The sequence below is a fragment of the Triticum urartu genome, chromosome 2 (assembly GCF_003073215.2).
Source record: "Triticum urartu cultivar G1812 chromosome 2, Tu2.1, whole genome shotgun sequence".
Lineage (NCBI taxonomy): Eukaryota > Viridiplantae > Streptophyta > Magnoliopsida > Poales > Poaceae > Triticum > Triticum urartu.
The window spans coordinates 495,845,257-495,864,790 of record NC_053023.1 but is presented as its reverse complement, the minus strand read 5'-3'; the positions used below and the strand labels follow the sequence as shown (position 1 = coordinate 495,864,790).

At 45.0% G+C, this 19,534-nt stretch overlaps 3 protein-coding genes across 3 annotated transcripts; 1 reads left to right on the top strand and 2 right to left on the bottom strand.

Annotated features, from left to right (window-relative positions):
- The first annotated feature begins 3,838 nt into the window (after positions 1-3,838).
- LOC125538178 (transcription factor E2FA-like) lies at positions 3,839-8,733 on the top strand. The gene is made up of 14 exons (XM_048701460.1): positions 3,839-4,288; positions 5,560-5,749; positions 5,879-5,932; positions 6,153-6,238; positions 6,323-6,411; positions 6,485-6,536; positions 6,661-6,713; positions 6,809-6,859; positions 6,954-7,002; positions 7,153-7,218; positions 7,322-7,398; positions 7,477-7,696; positions 8,040-8,109; positions 8,196-8,733. Exons 1-14 carry the CDS (start codon positions 4,082-4,084, stop codon positions 8,306-8,308), a joined length of 1,377 nt encoding a protein of 458 aa, XP_048557417.1. The 5' UTR covers positions 3,839-4,081; the 3' UTR covers positions 8,309-8,733.
- Positions 8,734-8,791: 58 nt separating this feature from the next.
- LOC125538179 lies at positions 8,792-9,919 on the bottom strand. The gene is made up of 3 exons (XM_048701461.1): positions 9,585-9,919; positions 9,273-9,476; positions 8,792-9,186 (listed from the first exon to the last, which is right to left on the bottom strand). The coding sequence occupies exons 1-3, from the start codon at positions 9,822-9,824 to the stop codon at positions 9,028-9,030; spliced, it is 603 nt and encodes a 200-aa protein (XP_048557418.1). The 5' UTR covers positions 9,825-9,919; the 3' UTR covers positions 8,792-9,027.
- Positions 9,920-10,031: 112 nt separating this feature from the next.
- LOC125538180 (probable non-specific lipid-transfer protein 2) lies at positions 10,032-11,056 on the bottom strand. Its single transcript, XM_048701462.1, has 2 exons — positions 10,667-11,056; positions 10,032-10,544 (listed from the first exon to the last, which is right to left on the bottom strand). The coding sequence occupies exons 1-2, from the start codon at positions 11,007-11,009 to the stop codon at positions 10,510-10,512; spliced, it is 378 nt and encodes a 125-aa protein (XP_048557419.1). The 5' UTR covers positions 11,010-11,056; the 3' UTR covers positions 10,032-10,509.
- Positions 11,057-19,534: the final 8,478 nt, after the last annotated feature.

The following is a 19,534-nucleotide window of genomic DNA, read 5'->3' as shown; positions in this document are numbered from 1 at the left end:
CTTTGAGCAGCCAACGCTCATTGGAATGTTGCAACCAAAACAGTTCTTCCATAACAAGGAGGTCATTTAGTTCTGCATACAAGGAGGTCCTCTCTTCATAGATTTCTGGATCGAGGGGGCCATTTTCTTCCAACCTCTCAATCTTCTCTAATTCTTCTTTGATGCATTTTTTTCTTTTTCTGGCATGCCCAAAAGAGTGAGCCCCCATCCTTTGAAGTATTTCTTGATCCGTTTGAGTTTGATATTCAAGATATCAATGGGATCCTCGGAATTCACAGGTTGCTCCCAAATACTCTTAGCCTTGGCATAAAACTCTTCCTTCTTAAGCCAGCTTAGCTCAAATCTAAATTCCCGATTATGGGAAGGGCTAGTTTTCATAGGTTCTGTGACCAAAAGTAGTGGATTGTGATCCGAGGTATCTCTCACCAACTTACGAACAGATACCAAAGGGAATAGATCCTCCCATTTAGAGTTCATAAGAATTCTGTCTAGTTTCTCCAAGGTAGGGTGTTTCTGCTTATTGGACCAAGTGTACTTTCCCCCTCCCATATAAATCTCTCTTAAATTTAAGGATTGAATAACAGAATTAAATTTGTCTGTGTAATGGGAATGGGTCATTTTTTTGTTTTTCTCCTCACTGTATCGTAAGATATTGAAATCACCGCCCACTATATAGGGGACATGGATCTGGGAACAAGTAGTATCTAGCTCATTTAAGAATTCATTTTTCCTATCATCCTGAGCTTCCCCATAGACTACTACGAGAGCCCAGACGCACTTTTTTTAATATCATATATGTTAGCTTGAATAAGGAAGCTTCCAAGTACCCAGGATATAATGTCAATATTTTCTTTCTTGATACCACATAGGAGACCACCTGATTTGCCAATAGAAGGGGTCCAGTTCCAGATGTATCTATCCAAGGGGTCTACCTTTCTTAGGAATTTAGGAGAGAATTTTTTCTTCATAGTTTCTTGCAGACCTATAAAGTCCAGGGAATGATCTCTTATTAAATCAGAGAAGCAGGTAGTCATTCCTTTTTTTCCTGCTCCTCTGCAATTCCAAAACATTCCATTCATTTAATCACATTGTTTTTCCCCCTTCTGGTAATCCTACTAGGAGGCAGAGTAGGATCACCCTCTTTTTTCATTAAGGAAACACCATTTTTCTGACTCCTGGTCACAGGTTTGGATATCACCACATTAACTTTTCTATCCCTCTTCTTCCTGGATTTAACCATAATAAAATTCTCTTCCTCTACATCAGTTTCGTCACCCCACCTCAAATTCAAGCGGGTTTTGTGCCCTTTTGCATTAGTTAAGATCATAGGGATCTCCTCATTGTTATTATCTTCTTTTTTCTCCTCCTGAGGTTCATTGTTCCGACATTTTTCAAGTTCTCTCAGAACATCAATGCAGGTAAAGTTAGTATCAGGAATGTCAACACCCATTTTAACCGCCCTAAGAATCAACTCAGGGTTAGAGAGCGTTAAAAAAGAGTTTGGACTGTTATGCGTACCTTCCATATTCCTCTTCTTCACCGCTGCCACGGCCTTTTCCTCCACCCTCTCCAGCTTGTTCTGCACATTACGCGAACTGAAGCGAAGGTTCTCTTTGGTGACTAGAGGGGTGGTAGGAATCACCTCATCTTCCACACCATCATCAGGCAATTCTACTCTGTAGTTGCTGCTTCCACCCAGCTTGTCTTGTTTGTATTCAGTCATCTCATTCACCTGTGTAGATGATCTCACGACATCAGAATAGGATTTTTGCCCATTGCTAGGCCAAAGAGCATCCATTTTTCTTTCATTGTTAAGGATACTTACATTCTCCTCTCTCAGTTTCTGTTCTTTAGCCATAGTGTCGATTAACAGAGAAGTGTGCAAGGAGTCATCGGATTCCACACTCTCCTGCGACTCCCGAATGACGTCCTGCTTCTCTCCCTTGGACCTGGAAAGGGCCTGCCCAGGCCCGGGAGAGAAACTGTTCATCATAGCTCCAGGAGCCGCCTGCTTATATCCCTCCTTTTCCACATTCTTATCAGGGCCCTGAGATATCTCAACTGTTTTTTCTCTCTGTTGGGATCTCTAGTCAGAACTTGCTCCACTTCATAGAAAAAATCATAAAAGTGCCCTCCTAAAACTGCCTCAGCCACAACAGGGATTTCATCAGTGTTTCTGCACCCCATTTTAACACGAACAGAGCTAGGACGGTGCAGAGTTGCACCATCAATCTCAAGAGGAACACCTACCAATGATGTAACATAAGCCATATTTCTTTCGCTTCTCTTATCCAGAGGGACATTACTGACTCTAACCCAGGCTACCTCCATGACTCCTTTGGCCCTCACAGCAGATGACCATTGTGTGGCATGAATCACAGCCCCACTTTTCTTAAGAGTGACTTTCCCCACATAACAGATTTGCGCTACTGCTCTGGGGTTAGGAAATCTCACAACAAAAACTCCAGGGCCAATAGCATGCGCCGAACAGCGCCAACCCGTAGCCAAGTAATCGCTAAGATCAAGCTCCATTTGACGAGTCGATGTTTCCCCTTCAATGATAGTAACTACAATATTATTGGCCCTCTCCTTCACCTGATTAGCAGTACAAGAATCATGTATGTAGTAGAAGCCCTGCCCTTTTGACTGGAAAGCACACATAGGGGCAATGCATTCCCACGGAAGGAATTCGACACAAACAGAAGCAAGGTGACCTAATTTGTTGCAGCGTTCACAGAAAGCTTGCGGGCATCGCGTAGGAGGATGCTCAGGGGACTTGCAAATGGGACAGAGATCAGGATTCTTGGTAGGGTGCACCTGGTTTTGCTTTCCATGAGGACGCTGCTGCGGAGGGGGGGGGGCGTGTTGATCTGCACTGACGCCGCCTGAGCCCGACGCCGCCTGCGCCTTCTGAACCCAGATCCCGCCGTCGTGGATCTCGCGGCGCCTCCCCGCAGCCTCCTCCCACCTGGATGTGTCATCCGACGCTGACGCGGCCTTGGACGAGTTGGAGTGGGAGTTGGTGTGCCTCCCGTCGTCATCGCGCCGCCACGAGAACTTGCTCCTGTCGCCCCCGCGGCCGTTGCCGCGCCCGGGGATCCGACCCATTCCACGACCAGCTCTTCCTCCTCCCGTCGCCTCGTGCCGGTCTCCATGATAGCCGCGCCCCCCCTCCGTCGCCATGGGAGGGGAGGCGGCCACCGCAGCGAAGGATCTCGAGTCTCCCCCAACCTTGCCTCTCCACCACCCAAATGACTCTGCTGTCCTGGATCTAGGGTTTCTCTCTGCCGCCCAGAAATGGGAGAATGAGATATCTAGGTCAAGCACGGGTCGGGGCGTGGGATTTATACCTCCATTGCGCGGCTGCGGGGGGGGGGGAGCGGAGGGTTGGATGTCTCCCCACGTGTCGCCCATCCGCCATTGACGGGCGGTTAGGAAAGCTCGGACCCGTCTCGGACCGAACCGCTCCCTTGGTCTGGTTTTTTTGGGCTGAACCGCGTCAGGTGCCGCGGTGGATCTCAACGGCCGGTTCGCCGCCGGCAGCCGGTCGCGTACCCTAGCGAAGTGGCACGGGAAGGCCACGATATCACATAAAGCTCCCAATTACCACATGATTTATGTGGTAAGCAACCTCAAACCAAACAAAAATAAAGCTCCCAATTTTGTGATGTTTAAAAGAAAATTACGGAATAGTGTTACACGGACGGCACAAAGGCACAAACTAAAACCAAGCGCCGCGGGGCTCTAGCCCCGCGCTAGATTTACATCCAGACCCTCGAAGAAATAAAATAACCGCGTCGCAGAACAACCCTCTCCGTCGGCTTCCCTCCACATAACCTATCCGAAGTCGCAACTCGCAAACGCTACCAATTTCCCTCCCTTCCCTCGTTTTCTTCTCTCCTCGCGCTTTTCCCCCTTAACCCCTCGCACCGCCCCGCTCCCCGCCGCCGACCTCGCCGGAACCCTACCCAAGGAGCCCGCATCGGGGCGATCGCCGGAGATCCGACCAGGACCAGCCTCTCCACGCGCCGGGCTGGTGATCGCCGGACTCGGTGGTGCTGCGGCCCTCCTGTCGGAGACCATGTCGGGAGGTGGCCGGCCGCAGGCCGGGCAGCAGATCGTGCAATCGGTGCAGAAGTGCGTTCCGCTGGCACCGGAGCGTCCGCCCTTCGCCGTCCCCGCCGAATACCACCGGTTCCCCTTGCCGCCGTCCTCCTCCGCCCCGGCAGCAGCGTCCCGGGGCAGCGCTGGCGGCGATGTCGAGGAGGGGATCGTCATCAGGATGCCCGTGAGTTGCCTCTTTGAGCCTACCCATGAACTTTACTGTACCATGTGCTTGTTTCTTGGAGGGATCTTCGTACGGATTTGGTGAGGTTTTGTGCACTTCGAGCTGTCATTTAGCGGAATATCGAACATGTTATACAGTTTATTGGCATGTTGATTTCGGTAGAATCGTCGGCAGCTTATTTCCATTCTCTGAATAATCTGGGGAAACATTGATGTTAAGCTTCCATCGCATTGGATAGTCTATCGATTTATCTGGTATCAATTGCAAATTGGAGCAATATTTTTCTAGAATACAAAGTGGAGTAATCTGTGTATGTAGTTCGCCGGTCCGCGGCGAGATTTGGGGTTTGGGGGCGATAGGTAATGTTTGGATGGCAAATGCCACATTCAGGTTGTTTTCCTTAATCCTTCCCAGCTGCTTGAGAGTTGCTTCTTGTCGGCTTGGGAGGGTACTAGAGTAGCATTTTTTTAGGAATACTAATAAAGTAGCATTTGATACTTTGTAGAATCGGTTTAGATGTAAATTCGCTGTCGCCTCACTTTGTTGCAACTATGATTGGCAGTTCTCAGTTCTGGTGCTTCTGTCATGTTTCTTTTTCTGTGAATAGTCATGTTATTGCTAATTTAGTTATTATTACTGCAGTTCTCATGCCTGACGTGTATGTATCTGCAACACAGAAATTGCTGCTCATGTAGTAATTTGCATTGCACTTTGTTAGAGATATCTGTTTTCTTTGGATCACTGTGCTTGTTCCAGGTTAACGAGACAATGTTGCAGAAAAAACATGTTTGCGTATTTATGATGGTTACTTCCCCATAGTATAAAAAGATTTCATGATCTTTGTTATCTTGGACAGTGTACACGACTTTTCACATTGAAGCTCCACAAATATAGTTGTGTTCTTTAGAGAGATTCTGAGTGTTTTGGTGAAGGAAATTGTCATTTGGGATTATTGGTAGCCATGATAGGATCACTGTTTGTGTAGTCATAGGTTCAATGCAGCTATAGCTTATACCTGACACTGGTGCTATCTGCTCTAGGTTTTCTTATATCTTTGTGTTGTGATCATGCGGATTGCTGTCCATTTTCATTGTTAGATTATACAGCATATAAACAAAATATTATCTGCCTACTAGACCCAGGAGGCATGTTGACTTACTCATGATACACTTACTGCATACATGAGAATTTGAGATCTGTTATTTGCATATGCCACTTAAGGCAATTTCTGATGTAAGATCACTGAATGATGCATTTTCTCCTTTTTGCAGCTAAAAAGAAAAGCTCCATGTGGAGAAAGTGATGCCATTGAGTCAACTGAATGGATGATAACCAGCCCTGGGTTTACTGAAGGAGTTAGCAGTCCACATATGACCCCTGTCTCTGGAAAAGCTGCTAGGACATACAAATCAAAGGCTAAAGGCAGCAAAGATGGACTGCAGACCCCTATATCAAATGCTGGCACGTAGAAACCTCTTGTTCTATACTACTGATTACATCAACATAGTTTTTTTTCACAACTTATACTTTTATATCTGGATGTGTTTTTTCGCACTAATATTTGAATGCATGCACCTTTGTGTTTTGCAGGTTCACCTGGTACTCCACTCACTCCTGGTTCTTCCCGCGCTGAACATTCATTAGGTTTGTCTTGTCTCATACGATCTCTAGTTTTTCTCACCTTACTGTTGGGATTCAGCTTATGGTGCATTTATATCTGGTTATATCGTCATGCTTGATATTAGCTTTTACTTTTTTTTTTCTGGGAATACCCAGCAGGAGTGCTGCCTATTCATTAAGTAGAAGAGAATTGCCTGGTTAGATATTAGGTTTTCTGACAGCTCTCTGTGTAATGTTTGTTCAGGGGAATTGACTAAAAAGTTCATCAGTTTGCTCAAGCAGGCTGAAGATGGCATTTTAGATTTGAATCATGTTGCAGAGATATTAGTGGTATAGATTTCTTCTCTTCTCATTAAAGCTAACATATATATTGGTCCCTATTGATACAAGATTACCAATGGTTTCTAACAACAGGTTAAAAAAAGACGCATATACGACATTACAAATGTCCTTGAAGGAATTGGGCTGTTAGAAAAGAAGCTTAAGAACAGAATCCGTTGGAGGTAATCATTGTCTTCCTTCTAACTATTTATGCCTGTATTTATGGTGCGAAATGCTAAGCTCGCAACGCTGCAGGGGTTTGGATGACTCAGGAGCTAACTTAGACAATGAATTTTCAGTTTTGGAGGTACGTATTGCTGTAATTTTCTAGTTCTCGCAACCTTGAAATTGTCACAGTTTTGATAATTTCTTCTGAAGATAGAAACAGAAAACATTTTAATCTAAGCAGCTTTTGTGTAACCTTGTCGCAGACAGAACTTGAAAATCTTAAACTCCAAGAAAAAGCATTGGATAATCGTATAAGGTTGGTAGCTACTGGAGGTTGCAAAATTATTGACTGTAATTTGTCTGGTACCTAAAGTAAATAGCTACATGATCTGAAAATAATTATACTTGCAGTGAAATGCATGAAAAGGTGAGGGAGTTAACTGAAGAAGAGAACAATCAGAGGTAAACTATATTCCTTCCATGTTTGGCTTTTGTACTTAATAGCATGCCACTTTCTAATCATGTACTAATTTTTTTCTGGTATTCCTGCCTTTAGGTGGCTATACCTTACCGAGGATGACATCAAGGGATTGCCCTGCTTTCAGGTCCGTCTGTTTTACTGAGAAATGCAATATTGTTCATTTCCAAAGGTCACTTTATTGCTAATTGTTCAGACTTAGCTTAACAGACCAGCTATAATAATCTGTATGGAGATAATTTTGTTGCGATCTCATATGGTCTTTGTCGTTCTGCAGAATGAAACACTAATCGCGATAAAAGCACCTCATGGCACTACACTGGAAGTACCAGATCCTGATGAGGTAATGAAACAGTCAAAGTGATGAGTTATCCATCTACTTCATCTATTGTTTAATAATTATTACTAACTATTTTGCGACCTCTGTGAATCTGTTCCTTAATCAGGCTGGTGATTATGTCCAAAGGAGATACACAATCGTAATAAGGAGTACAATGGGTTCCATCGATCTTTACCTGGTTAGGTAATGTGTCAGTCTTCTCTTTGAGGCTTATGCATTAAACGGTAGATTGTCTTATTAACATTCTCATTATATTTTTAGTAAATTTGAGGAAAACATGGAAGAGCTGGTTGGTGTCACAACGCCTCCAAGGCATGCAAATGTGGCCGAACCTGCCTCCACAGACGGATTCATAGCTACAGAAGCTGGACAAAGCAGCAGATCAAAGGACAAGTTGCCGAATATTCAGCATATCCACAAAACTCCAGATCTAAATGCTCAAAACTTTGGCGGGATGGCAAAGATAACTCCAGAATTTGATGTAAGTTCCTTCTAAAAAAATGTTGATGCAAGTCGATATGAACTTTACGTTCTGTATAAATAAACTATTATGGAAGGTAAAAAAAATAATCATATCATTGAACTGAAAAGTACACCGGACTCTTATTTTTTCCCTTCATAACTTCTTTGTCCATGACATCTGTGAACGTCAACTCACATTAGTTGCATATATATTCTTGGACTCTTGATCTTTGTACTATCCAGTCACCTTTCTGGTAGCAATAACAATCTATTTTTAGCTTTCTATTGTTTTTCATCTTGTATTGATATGATATCCAGACTCTCAAAGACCCAGTGGCTCATGCTTGTACACACTTTTGCAGGTTGATGCTGACTACTACCTTCTCACTGACGGTGATGCCAGCAGCATTACAGATATGTGGAGAACAGCACGTATCCTTTAAGAAATGAATTCACCGTGATGTTGTTTAAAAAGGCACAACCCGACCTCAACTTTGAAGTACTTGACTAATGAACAGCAGAAGTGCAGTGGGATCAGTTCTTAGCTGAAGAGGCAACCGCCCCTCGCACACCCCAGCAACAGCCAGCAGTTGTCAGCAAATCTACAGCTGTAGGCCCAACCTGTGGATAGAGAACAAGATGATGATTAGGACATTCTGGAACAAGAGAGTTCGTTTCTTGGGGATGGTAAATGTTCTTCCTGGGACTCTTTGGAAGCTGGTGATTTCTACCAAATTTTGCGTCCTTTCTGGCAGTGGCCTGGCGATGTGTGTTCAGTAACTTATTGCTTTGCCGTGCCTCAATGGTTTCACCTCCTCCTTCCAGTCAGCGTATGTACATTGAGTCGCTAGTATTTTGTGTCTTCAGTCTGCCGCTTGAGCTTATCAGGTGATTTTCTCCAACTGGATTCCCCTGATAAGGTCAGTCTGGGCGCCTGCTTCTTCCTCTGCAAAAACCTGTAAATATTCTGGCAGGCGTGTACAAAGTACAATGGATAACTTATACCATTATACTAGGGCATATGTCGAGCAAACTGTGCAAATTCCATGCAGAAGAGTTTATAGGTCATTTCCCAAGCATTGACGGTTTCTGGACTCACCATTCATTGTTATCATTACTAGCTAAAATTCGATATATTCCCAGTTACTAATACTAGTTTGTCTCTGATACATTGGGATTACTATCCTGTTTTACAAGAGCAGCAGCAAACATACAAAACAAGTAGGCAAAATCGTACTTTAGCCAGATTTCATTTACACTACTAGAACATCTAAGCTGGGCGTGATGCATAGACTACCAGCAAGCGCACATCGATCGAAGTGCCTATGCTTCACTGTTGCATCAGTGGAGTCAGTCGCCTCCCTTGGTGATCTTCCCTATCCAGTTGGCCACCACCGGCGTGAGCGCCACAGTCGGCGGGAACCTTATCGGCGACGCCGCCTTATGCGCGGCGTAGGCCAGCGCGAATGTCCCCACCTTCCCTCCGGTCTCGTCCGTGGCGATCCCAATCTGCAGCATTTATGTTAGAACAAAGCACAAACCCCGTCTGTGATTAAGAAGTTTGTGACCAGCTCGAGTCGAAAAGTAGCTCTGACCTTGCCGAGCAGCTGCTGGACGTCGACGCCGGCGTTGATGAGGAGGTAGCAGGCGGTGAAGGAGATGAGCGAGAGCGTGATCGAGGTGGCCAGGTACGCTCCGCCGTACTTGCCCAGGAGCTCCTTGGCCTGCTCCGTTCTCGACTTCCTCGGCTTCCCCTCCAACCCTTCCTCGCCTCCTTCCTCCTCCTTGGAGCTAAATATCTGAAGCAAGCAAACACGTCAGACGTCACACGATTCAGTTCACGTGTGCTTGCAAATTTCACTTCATGTATACGTATACTAGTAGGCTGCAGTGGCGTGCGTGCTTACCTTCCAGAGGCCGACCTCGAGGCCGTACTTCTCGGTGATCTCCTCGGCCGTCTTGGCGTCCTCCTCCTTGGTTTCCGGCACGGCGGAGAGCGGCCGGCGCGGCTGCCGGAGAGGCCGAGCGGCGAGGAAGCCGGGCGGGAGCTGCCTCTTGGGCTGCAGCAACTGGTGGTTGCGGTGGAGGTACCTGGCCGTGGCCGTGGGCGCGGCGTGGTTGGCAAGGGGGAGAGCTGGTGCGGCCATGGATGGAGCACGGACGATTGGATGGAGTGGAAACAGCAGAGGCTGCAGAGCGAAGACCGCCGAAGGAGCGGGTGGGGACGCGGGGGCAGGAAGAGATAGGAATCGGGGCCGCCAGGTGGTACAATGTTACTGGGTGTTGTGCACGATGGACGGCTGGGATCGATGCGGGCTTGGGCTGCTGTGCTGATGCAAACGTGAGGTGGAGGCAGGTGACAAGTAGCCATCGCTGTGCCATTGAGTACGTACGGACTGCGTGTAGCACAGTGTGTTGACACGTCGCCAAAGCGTTCAGGCGCAGGGCCAATATCTCATTGCTTTTACACTTTTGTTGCTAGTAGTATGTAGTATTTCTCTTTAGTGATCTATAAACGTTCTTATATTTTTTTTACAGATGTAGTATAATATATTTCCTTATTCAAATTTGTCGAATGATTTCATACACAGGAGTAAGCCTTGATCAGCGTGACAGTGTTTCAGCTTCTACCTTTGCTAGCGGATACCCGCACGTTACCATTGGGATTATAGGAATTTGTATACACACAGAATCATCAGCCTTATTTAATCCCACAAAAAGAAAAGAATATATGGTCTTTTTTGAACACTCCATACAATGTACTGGTGTCTGCATACGGAGACACGAACTTACTAGCTTTATTTAACCGCTTTGGTGCTGGTAAACCGTCGATCAGTCCTTCAGCTGCAGGCTGGGCATGGTGTAGTCTGCAAAACAAAGAAAAATGACACGTGATTACTCGCCCAACGCGTCGTCGACCGTTTCATAATCCAACGAATTCCTAGGCGAAGAACCACGCGAGCGATGAATCAAACAGCGCGTAACGTACCGCCGCACTTGTAGCCGATGGGGCGGTCGGCCAGGTCGCAGCGCTTGGGGATGGTGATGGCCACCTCCGGCTTGACCCCGACCCGGCGCACGATCTTGGAGAGCAGCACCGCGCAGAGGCACGCGGGGCTGCTCTCCCCGATCTCCTGCACCGCCGCGCAGCAGCGGTCCGAGGGCTGGGAGTCCGGGTCCTTCCCCGCCGCTATGCACGGCATCAGCTTCAGGGCCTCCTGCTCCGGGGGGGTGGCGCCGCACTCGTCCGTGCCCCCCGCGAGCCGCGGCGCGGCGGCGAGGACGGCGGCCAGGACCAGCGCGGCCGCGGACACCGAGACCAGGGATCTCATTCTTGTGCTCGTGGTGGTTTACGCTCCCTTTGCTCGGCTCTTGTGTGCGCGCGATGTCGTGGCTAAATGGCGGCATAGCTTCTGCTTATACATACAGTGTCCATGTTTTTTTTTTTTGCTATGTACAGTGTCCATGGATTGCCGACCATGTAAGGAGCACGAACCTCGTGATGGGCGCAGCAGTCCCACTGTCAGATTCACCATCCGTCAGGATTGTCCTCTACGTAAGAAGCACATGCATGGCACACCGGAGGGAACAAGATACGTGTGTGGCGCCGTCCTTTTTTTCTTCTCATGATAAATGTGTGCACAACTTCCTTCGTAGCGTGCGGCAATCTATCGTACATGGCAATCTATCGTACATGCACGACATTTTTGATGGCATGAAGGGTTGATACTACGGCTTGTGAACGCAGAACCATTAGTGATGGCAACCAATTAGAGTTCCCTTTTAGAAACGCCAACTACTCAAGTTGGTCCAGTTAAACGAGGGAAACCGCCCAAAAACCATACAAATACAACAGACGGTACAAAAAGAATAAATGATTGATAAGTGCCACACGTCACGTGCGTGACACTTCGGTCCTGAAGTTTTCGTAATAATTTCAATCATGCAAGGATGGCAAATTTCAGTGACACACAACAAGTTTCTATCAAAAATAAACTGAACCGCGAAAGTTGCCATGCTTCACAACTAAAGTTGTCATCCACGCGTTATTAGGGTCCCAAAAAAAATTCCACAAAAAGCACAAACAAAACCATTAATTATTAATTAACGCAAGCCGTCTCAGCCAGACCCAAAGCCCACAAGAAATAGAGGGGGCTATGCAACAATTCGACCATTGCTACAGTACTGTATATCTCAGGTTTATCCTAAAGAACTTATAGCTTCGCTTCTCTTCTTCCTGGTGATGGATATTGTCTCGATGGCTTTGCCCAAGTATAGCATAATAGTCAAATAAGATATCCTTCAAAGGGAATTTCATGTGCGAGCACCTTGCCTCTTTTAGGGAAGGCTATTTACCAAGTGAGGATATTACTCAGATTATTGAAGAGGATATTACTTAGAATACCAAGTGACAAGAAAACTATGAGCAGAGCTAAGAGGAGGCATAACAAAAAACAAATACCGACATGAAGACACTAATCTTGAATGTGCTCACTATCGTTTTGGCTGTACTTCTATTTTTTTGTTGTTACGAAAAAGGGAGGTGGAAAGTCGGTGCCAAATTCATTGCAATCCTTGCTCGAGCTTATTTACGATTTTGTGCTGAACCTGGTAAACAAACAAATAGGTGGTCTTTTCGGAAATGTCAAATATGAAATATGAAGCAAGTTTTTAATAAACTGCTCGAGTTTTAGCAGAAGTTGCCCTACGAGGTCGCATTGATTGGTTGAAAGGCTTCAAAGAAAACGTAGTTCGGGAGGTCGGGGGTTATACCTGTTGGTATTGGATTCCAAAATTTGTGAATGGTTCCCCACAAGACAAGAACCTTTATTTCGGAATAAAAGAAATCTATTCACGTCGGAAGTGAGAGATTTATAAATGAAGGAAATATACAAAGTACCTTTCTCCTCTGCAAAGACCATAAGATCAAATGGAGTTGGATTGATTTCTCACATTTACTAGATCAGAGATCAGAGTCAGGGGAGCTCTCACAAGTGAGCCTAAGCAAGTAGTGTGGTTCGAGGGGATACAAACTTGACCTTTACCGACTCAATTAAGGTATTACTGTTTGTTATATTAGACAAAAAATATCGCCTAAACCCTTTTGGATTGCTTTCATTGTACCTAAGTTACGGAAAATTCATAATTCAATTTAGATAATACTAAAAAAAGATAGAGTGAGATACAGAAGTGTAAAAGAAAGTGGATTTCAGATGATAGATGAGTCCCTAATTCTAAATCAAGAGATTTGTTGTGGAATTTGTCAATTGAGTAAAGTTTGGTTAACTTAGTTTTTTTGTACTGTATCAGCACCTAGTTCATTACTCTCGATAAAGTGGGTGGATCCGCCTTCTTAGATTTCTTTTACTATTTATTTTTCCATCTAGGATTCATTTCCCCGTCGTCTCCTTCTCTCTCTCTCTCTCTCTCTCTCTGCGGTTGCGGAGCTGGTGCGTCATGGTGAACAGCGTTGGAGGTGATGGAAGACCCCCGCCCTCGACTGCCGGGCAATCGGCACCATCGTATAGTGAGTCACGCCCTCCCTCGTGCTCTGCCTCTGTTAGGGTTAACCGGAGACATGATCATGCACTCAAGTCTTTGTTTTCGTTGCTGAGCAAAATATTTCTATGGAGTAATCCACCATGGTCTACAAGCAGTAGCAAGTTCTTGTGCTCTATTATTGCATCTATCATTTTCAACGTGTTTGTATCACATACCAACAATTTTCTCATATGTGACATGATATGACAGGACAACTCTGTCATATCCCAGTTGTTTAAGAAAGTCATTGTTGCATATAATTGACCAAGTGTTACTCTGACAATGTTCAAATTCATCCATTCCATAATCCATGTATGCCATGTTGCTACCACTTTCACAAAAGAAATCCTTGCTATGGATCTGAAGTAAACAAACCATCAGATGATCCTACATGAACAAAAGCACAAATTCAGGTCATAAATTCACATAACTGATAACACTGGTGCACAAAAAATCAGTTAAATGTACTATTGTTAGTGTCACAATAATTCAAAATTTTAGTTAACTAGCCCAATATACAGTAGTTAAGAAAATTCAGGAATTCACTTAACTAACTATTACAATTATATCTAGTGCTTACAATGTCACAAATATTCAGTTAACTAACTGTAGAAAAATTCAGTGCACACAATTTTAAGTTAACTTCAATGCATATGTCACATAAATTTAAGAAACAAACTATACAAAAATTCGGTTAACCAACATCACAAGATTTTCACTTGCAGCACATTAATATTTTTTGAAAAATACTTGACCCACAAAATTACTGAAAAAATTTGAGCACAAATTTACCAAATCTGCTGCCATTATGTTATTGATCAACGAATTTGCTCCGCAAATTTGGCTCATTCAAAAACACCAAATAAACCCTGGCCCAATTTAGGATGCAGAGGGCAATGCCGTCAAGAATTAATCCATACAAATATCGCTCAATACATGGATTAAACAAGTAAAACACAGATTTGAATCTCTTGTTAACCCTAACCGAAAATAGGGCGAGAGAGGGCTGAGAAAACTAGGAGGGATCAAGTGAGGGCATGACTTGCCATACAATGGTGTTGTTTCGCCCGACAGTCGACGATGAGGGTCGTCCATCGCCTTCGACATACCCTCATGCAGCACCCTCCACCGCCGCCTTCTAATGGTCGCGCGTGGGGGGGGGGAGGGCGAGTCAAGATGTTGTGCAGTTGGGGGACCAATGCACACAAATTAAAGGATTGTCTCTTACCAACTTTGGATGGTTCTTTACGCAATTTAAAAGAACATGAGAGTTTTTTCTACAAAAAAATATCATGCATGCTGGATAGCTAATGCCTCTCCTTATCCACCCACTAACAGTGGGCCATGGCCTCACTGGGGTGCCTCGCAAGTGCCACATAGGGTCGCATACGTGAGGAGGCGCCATATTTGCATGCTATGATAAATTCGGTCACTGAAAACATGTATTTGTGAGTTTTAGCACTAAATTGTCCATCCACCAAGTTCTATCTCTCTTTCATAAATCCTATAAGTAAATATTGCAAAATCCTAGGATTTTCAGATCCTATAGGAGTACATGGTATGTGGCATCTTAATCATATGTTTCTTCTATCCCTAATCCCTAAGTTTTAAAATTCCCACAATCCAAGGTATGATCCAAAAGTACATGCTGCAGAATTCCAACTTTTTCAAATCCTATAGAAGTACTATGTGGCATCTTAATCCTTTGTTTGTTTTCTATGTACCATCCAAAAGCACATATTGCAGAATCCCATGTTTTCCTTCTTCCTGCTGCATGCATCAGTAGCGTGATGTGAGCAAAGCTTGTAGTCGCATCTGGGACCCCGTCTTAGCGGAGCAAACTTGTTTAAGCCCATGAGCTTGTAGAAGCACTGGGAAGTCGTTGATGTAGACCAGAAGATGCCGACGGCCTCGACCTCGGCAGCAAGCTGCCGCCCTAGAGAAGAAAATGACAGAGAGGGCCTGTAAAATGGCCCAGTTTTGCCAGACAGAGTCGGGGAACACAAAGCTCACACGCTTTCTTGTGAGACTGAGATTGCCGAACCTTCATCGGTCGGAACTGGATCTGAAGGACCAAGACATACAACCATGTTGTCCGTTCCACATGAGAATATGACCTAGACAAACCCGTAGAAAAAAAGCCAGACTCGAAGAACCAGATCTGATAACACACCATCTTTCACATGTCCCCCAACAACACAAGCAAGCATCACCGGAAGGAGGGGGAGAATTTACAGTAATGTCGACAGCGACACTGCCGTCTCGTCACCGTGGAACAGAGACATACCTAATGCCCCAAGAGGAAAAAGATTTACAAACCTCGTAAATAGGCCGGCCCCTCCCGACATACCCCAACAGTGAAGCTGGCGGCGGAGGAGGAGGCCGGTGATGTACCGACAAAGGAGGATGACAACATTTGTTCAATTTTATATTGGGTTTGTCTAGGTCTCATTCGACTGAGACTTGACGAAGTCTCAGTCGGCCGACGTCAGCACGTGTAAATATTGGATGTTATGACTGATGCTCACGTACGTCTACTCCATCGTTTGGTTTTCTGTTTTGTGTGCGTGGCTGGTTTGCTGTTTGGGCTGGATCTGTTCTCGTTGGGCTGGCTCCCTTATTTGGGCTTTGTTTTTTTTCTAGAACAGCAAAATATACAAGTAAAAGATATATAAAAGGTACTGTGTTGCGCATGCGTTTCTTACAGTCAGCAAAACAGATGCCTTACATAGGCTGTTCTGCCAGCTCATGTCCTGTTTCAACTTATTTTTTTTCATAGATCCAAAAGAAAACTATGAAAATTAATTTTAAAAAATAAAAAAATATTATGTAAAATTAAAATTCTTCGTGTTTTCGTGTGTATAAATGGTTGTCCTATATTTGTATCATCTCGTATTTATAAAAAAAAATTGATCGTGTATTCACAAACAAAAATTCATTGTATATCCTGACATGTTCATCGCACATTTGTCGAATTTTCACCGCATAATATAAAAAAGTCCATCACGTATTTGAATAAATATTTATCATGTATTTAACATAAATGTTCACCGTGTATTTACAAAAAAAATTAATGTATTAAAAGTAAATCATGAAAAAAATGAAGAAACATAAATAAAATAATGATACGATGGTTGACCCCCTCCTAGTGGTAGATATGCAACTGCCGCACCCCCATAAAATACCACAGAGTTGCAGTACGGATGACCCATGCAGTTGTGGCCAGACATGTAGTTGCAGTCGAGGTCTATGATTACAGTTGCATGCCTAGTGTCACACATGCAACCGTCCCCTTCTCTCACCGCCCTGTGATAAAACAAAGGTCACTTGCAGTCGGATGGGTAGACATGCAATTGCAGTCGGGGGTCACACTTGCAGTTGCATGCCTAGTATCAGACATGCAATTGCCCTCCCTTCCTGCGACAAAACAAAGGTTAGTTGCAGTCGGGTGGGTAGACATGCAGTTGCAGCTAGATATGACAATTGCGGTCACATGTTCACACAATTGCAACTGCCCCATCTCCCGCCTCCATTTGACAAAACAAACTCTAGTTACATCTGTGTTAGGAGACATATAGTTGCAATTGATGGGCTACACTTGCAGTTGCATGTCTAGTGTTAAACATGCAATTGAAGGAAATATGCCCTAGAGGCAATAATAAAGTTATTATTTATTTCCTTATATCATGATAAATGTTTATTATTCATGCTAGAATTGTATTAACCGGAAACATAATACATGTGTGAATACATAGACAAACAGAATGTCACTAGTATGCCTCTACTTGACTAGCTCGTTGATCAAAGATGGTTATGTTTCCTAACCATAGACATGAGTTGTCATTTGATTAACGGGATCATATCATTAGGAGAATGATATGTTTGACATGACCCATTCCGTTAGCTTAGCACACGATCGTTTAGTATATTGCTATTGCTTTCTTCATGACTTACACATGTTCCTATGACTATGAGATTATGCAACTCTCGTTTACCAGAGGAACACTTTGTGTGCTACCAAACGTCACAACGTAACTGGGTGATTATAAAGGTGCTCTACAGGTGTCTCCCAAGGTACTTGTTGGGTTGGCGTATTTCGAGATTAGGATTTGTCACTCCGATTGTCGGAGAGGTATCTCTGGGCCCTCTCGGTAATGCACATCACTTAAGCCTTGCAAGCATTGCAACTAATGAGTTAGTTGCGGGATGATGTATTACGGAACGAGTAAAGAGACTTGCCGGTAACGAGATTGAACTAGGTATTGAGATACCGACGATCGAATCTCGGGCAAGTAACATACCGATGACAAAGGGAACAACGTATGTTGTTATGCGATTTGACCGATAAAGATCTTTGTAGAATATGTAGGAGCCAATATGAGCATCCAGGTTCCGCTATTGGTTATTGACCGGAGACGTGTCTCGGTCATGTCTACATAGTTCTCGAACCCGTACGGTCCGCACGCTTAACGTTACGATGACAGTTTTATTATGAGTTTATGTGTTTTGATGTACCGAAGGTTGTTCGGAGTCCCAGATGTGATCACAGACATGACGAGGAGTCTCGAAATGGTCGAGACATGAAGATTGATATATTGGAAGCCTATGTTTGGATATTGAAAGTGTTCCGGGTGAAATAGTGATTTTACCGGAGTACCGGAGAGGTTACCGGAACCCCCCGGAGGCTATTGGGCCTTATGGGCCCAAGTGGAGGAAGAGGGGAGGTGGCCAAGGGGCAGCCGCACGCCCCTCCCCCCCAAGTCCGAATTGGACAAGGAGGGGGGGCGCCCCCCTTTCCTTTCCCCTCTCTCCTCCTTCCCCCCAAGTCCTAATCCAACTAGGAAAAAGGAGGGGAGTCCTACTCCCGGTGGGAGTAGGACTCCTCCGGCGCGCCTCCTCCTATGGCCGGCCACACCCCCCCTTGCTCCTTTATATGGGGGCAGGGGGCACCCGATAGACACAACAATTGATCGTTTGATCTCTTAGCCGTGTACGGTGCCCCCCTCCACCATAGTACACCTCGATAATACTGTAGCGGTGCTTAGGCGAAGCCCTGCATCGGTAGAACATCAACATCGTCACCATGCCGTCGTGCTGACGAAACTCTCCCTCAACACTCGGCTGGATTGGAGTTCGAGGGACGTCATCGGACTAAATGTGTGCAGAACTCGGAGGTGTCGTGCGTTCGGTACTTGATCGGTCGGATCGTGAAGACGTACGACTACATCAACCGCGTTGTGCTAACGCTTCCGCTTTCGATCTATGAGGGTATGTGGACTACACTTTCCCTCTCGTTGCTATGCATCACCATGATCTTGCGTGTGCGTAGGAAATTTTTTGAAATTACTACGTTCCCCAACAGTGGCATCCGAGCCAGGTTTTATGCGTTGATGTTATATGCACTAGTAGAAAACAAGTGAGTTGTGGGCGATATAAGTCATACTGCTTACCAACATGTCATACTTTGGTTCGGCGGTATTGTTGGATGAAGCGGCCCGGACCGACATTACGCGTACGCTTACGTGAGACTGGTTCTACCGACGTGCTTTGCACACAGGTGGCTGGCGGGTGTCAGTTTCTCCAACTTTAGTTGAACTGAGTGTGGCTACGCCCGGTCCTTGCGAAGGTTAAAACATCACCAACTTGACAAACTATCATCCTGGTTTTTATGCGTAGGTAAGAACGGTTCTTGCTAAGCCCGTAGCAGCCACGTAAAACTTGCAACGACAAAGTAGAGGACGTCTAACTTGTTTTTGCAGGGCATGTTGTGATGTGATATGGTGAAGACATGATGCTAAATTTTATTGTATGAGATGATCATGTTTTGTAACCGAGTTATCGGCAACCGGCAGGAGCCATATGGTTGTCGCTTTATTGTATGCAATGCAATCGCCCTGTAATGCTTTACTTTATCACTAAGCGGTAGCGATAGTCGTAGAAGCATAAGATTGGCGAGACGACAACGATGCTACGATGGAGATCAAGGTGTCGCGCCGGTGACGATGGTGATCATGACGGTGCTTCGGAGATGGAGATCACAAGCACAAGATGATGATGGCCATATCATATCACTTATATTTGATTGCATGTGATGTTTATCTTTTATGCATCTTATTTTTCTTAGTTCGACGGTAGCTTTATAAGATGATCTCTCACTAAATTTCAAGATAAAAAGTGTTCTCCCTGAGTATGCACCGTTGCCAAAGTTCGTCGTGCCCAGACACCACATGATGATCGAGTGTGATAAGCTCTACGTCCATCTACAACGGGTGCAAGCCAGTTTTGCACACGCAGAATACTCAGGTTAAACTTGACG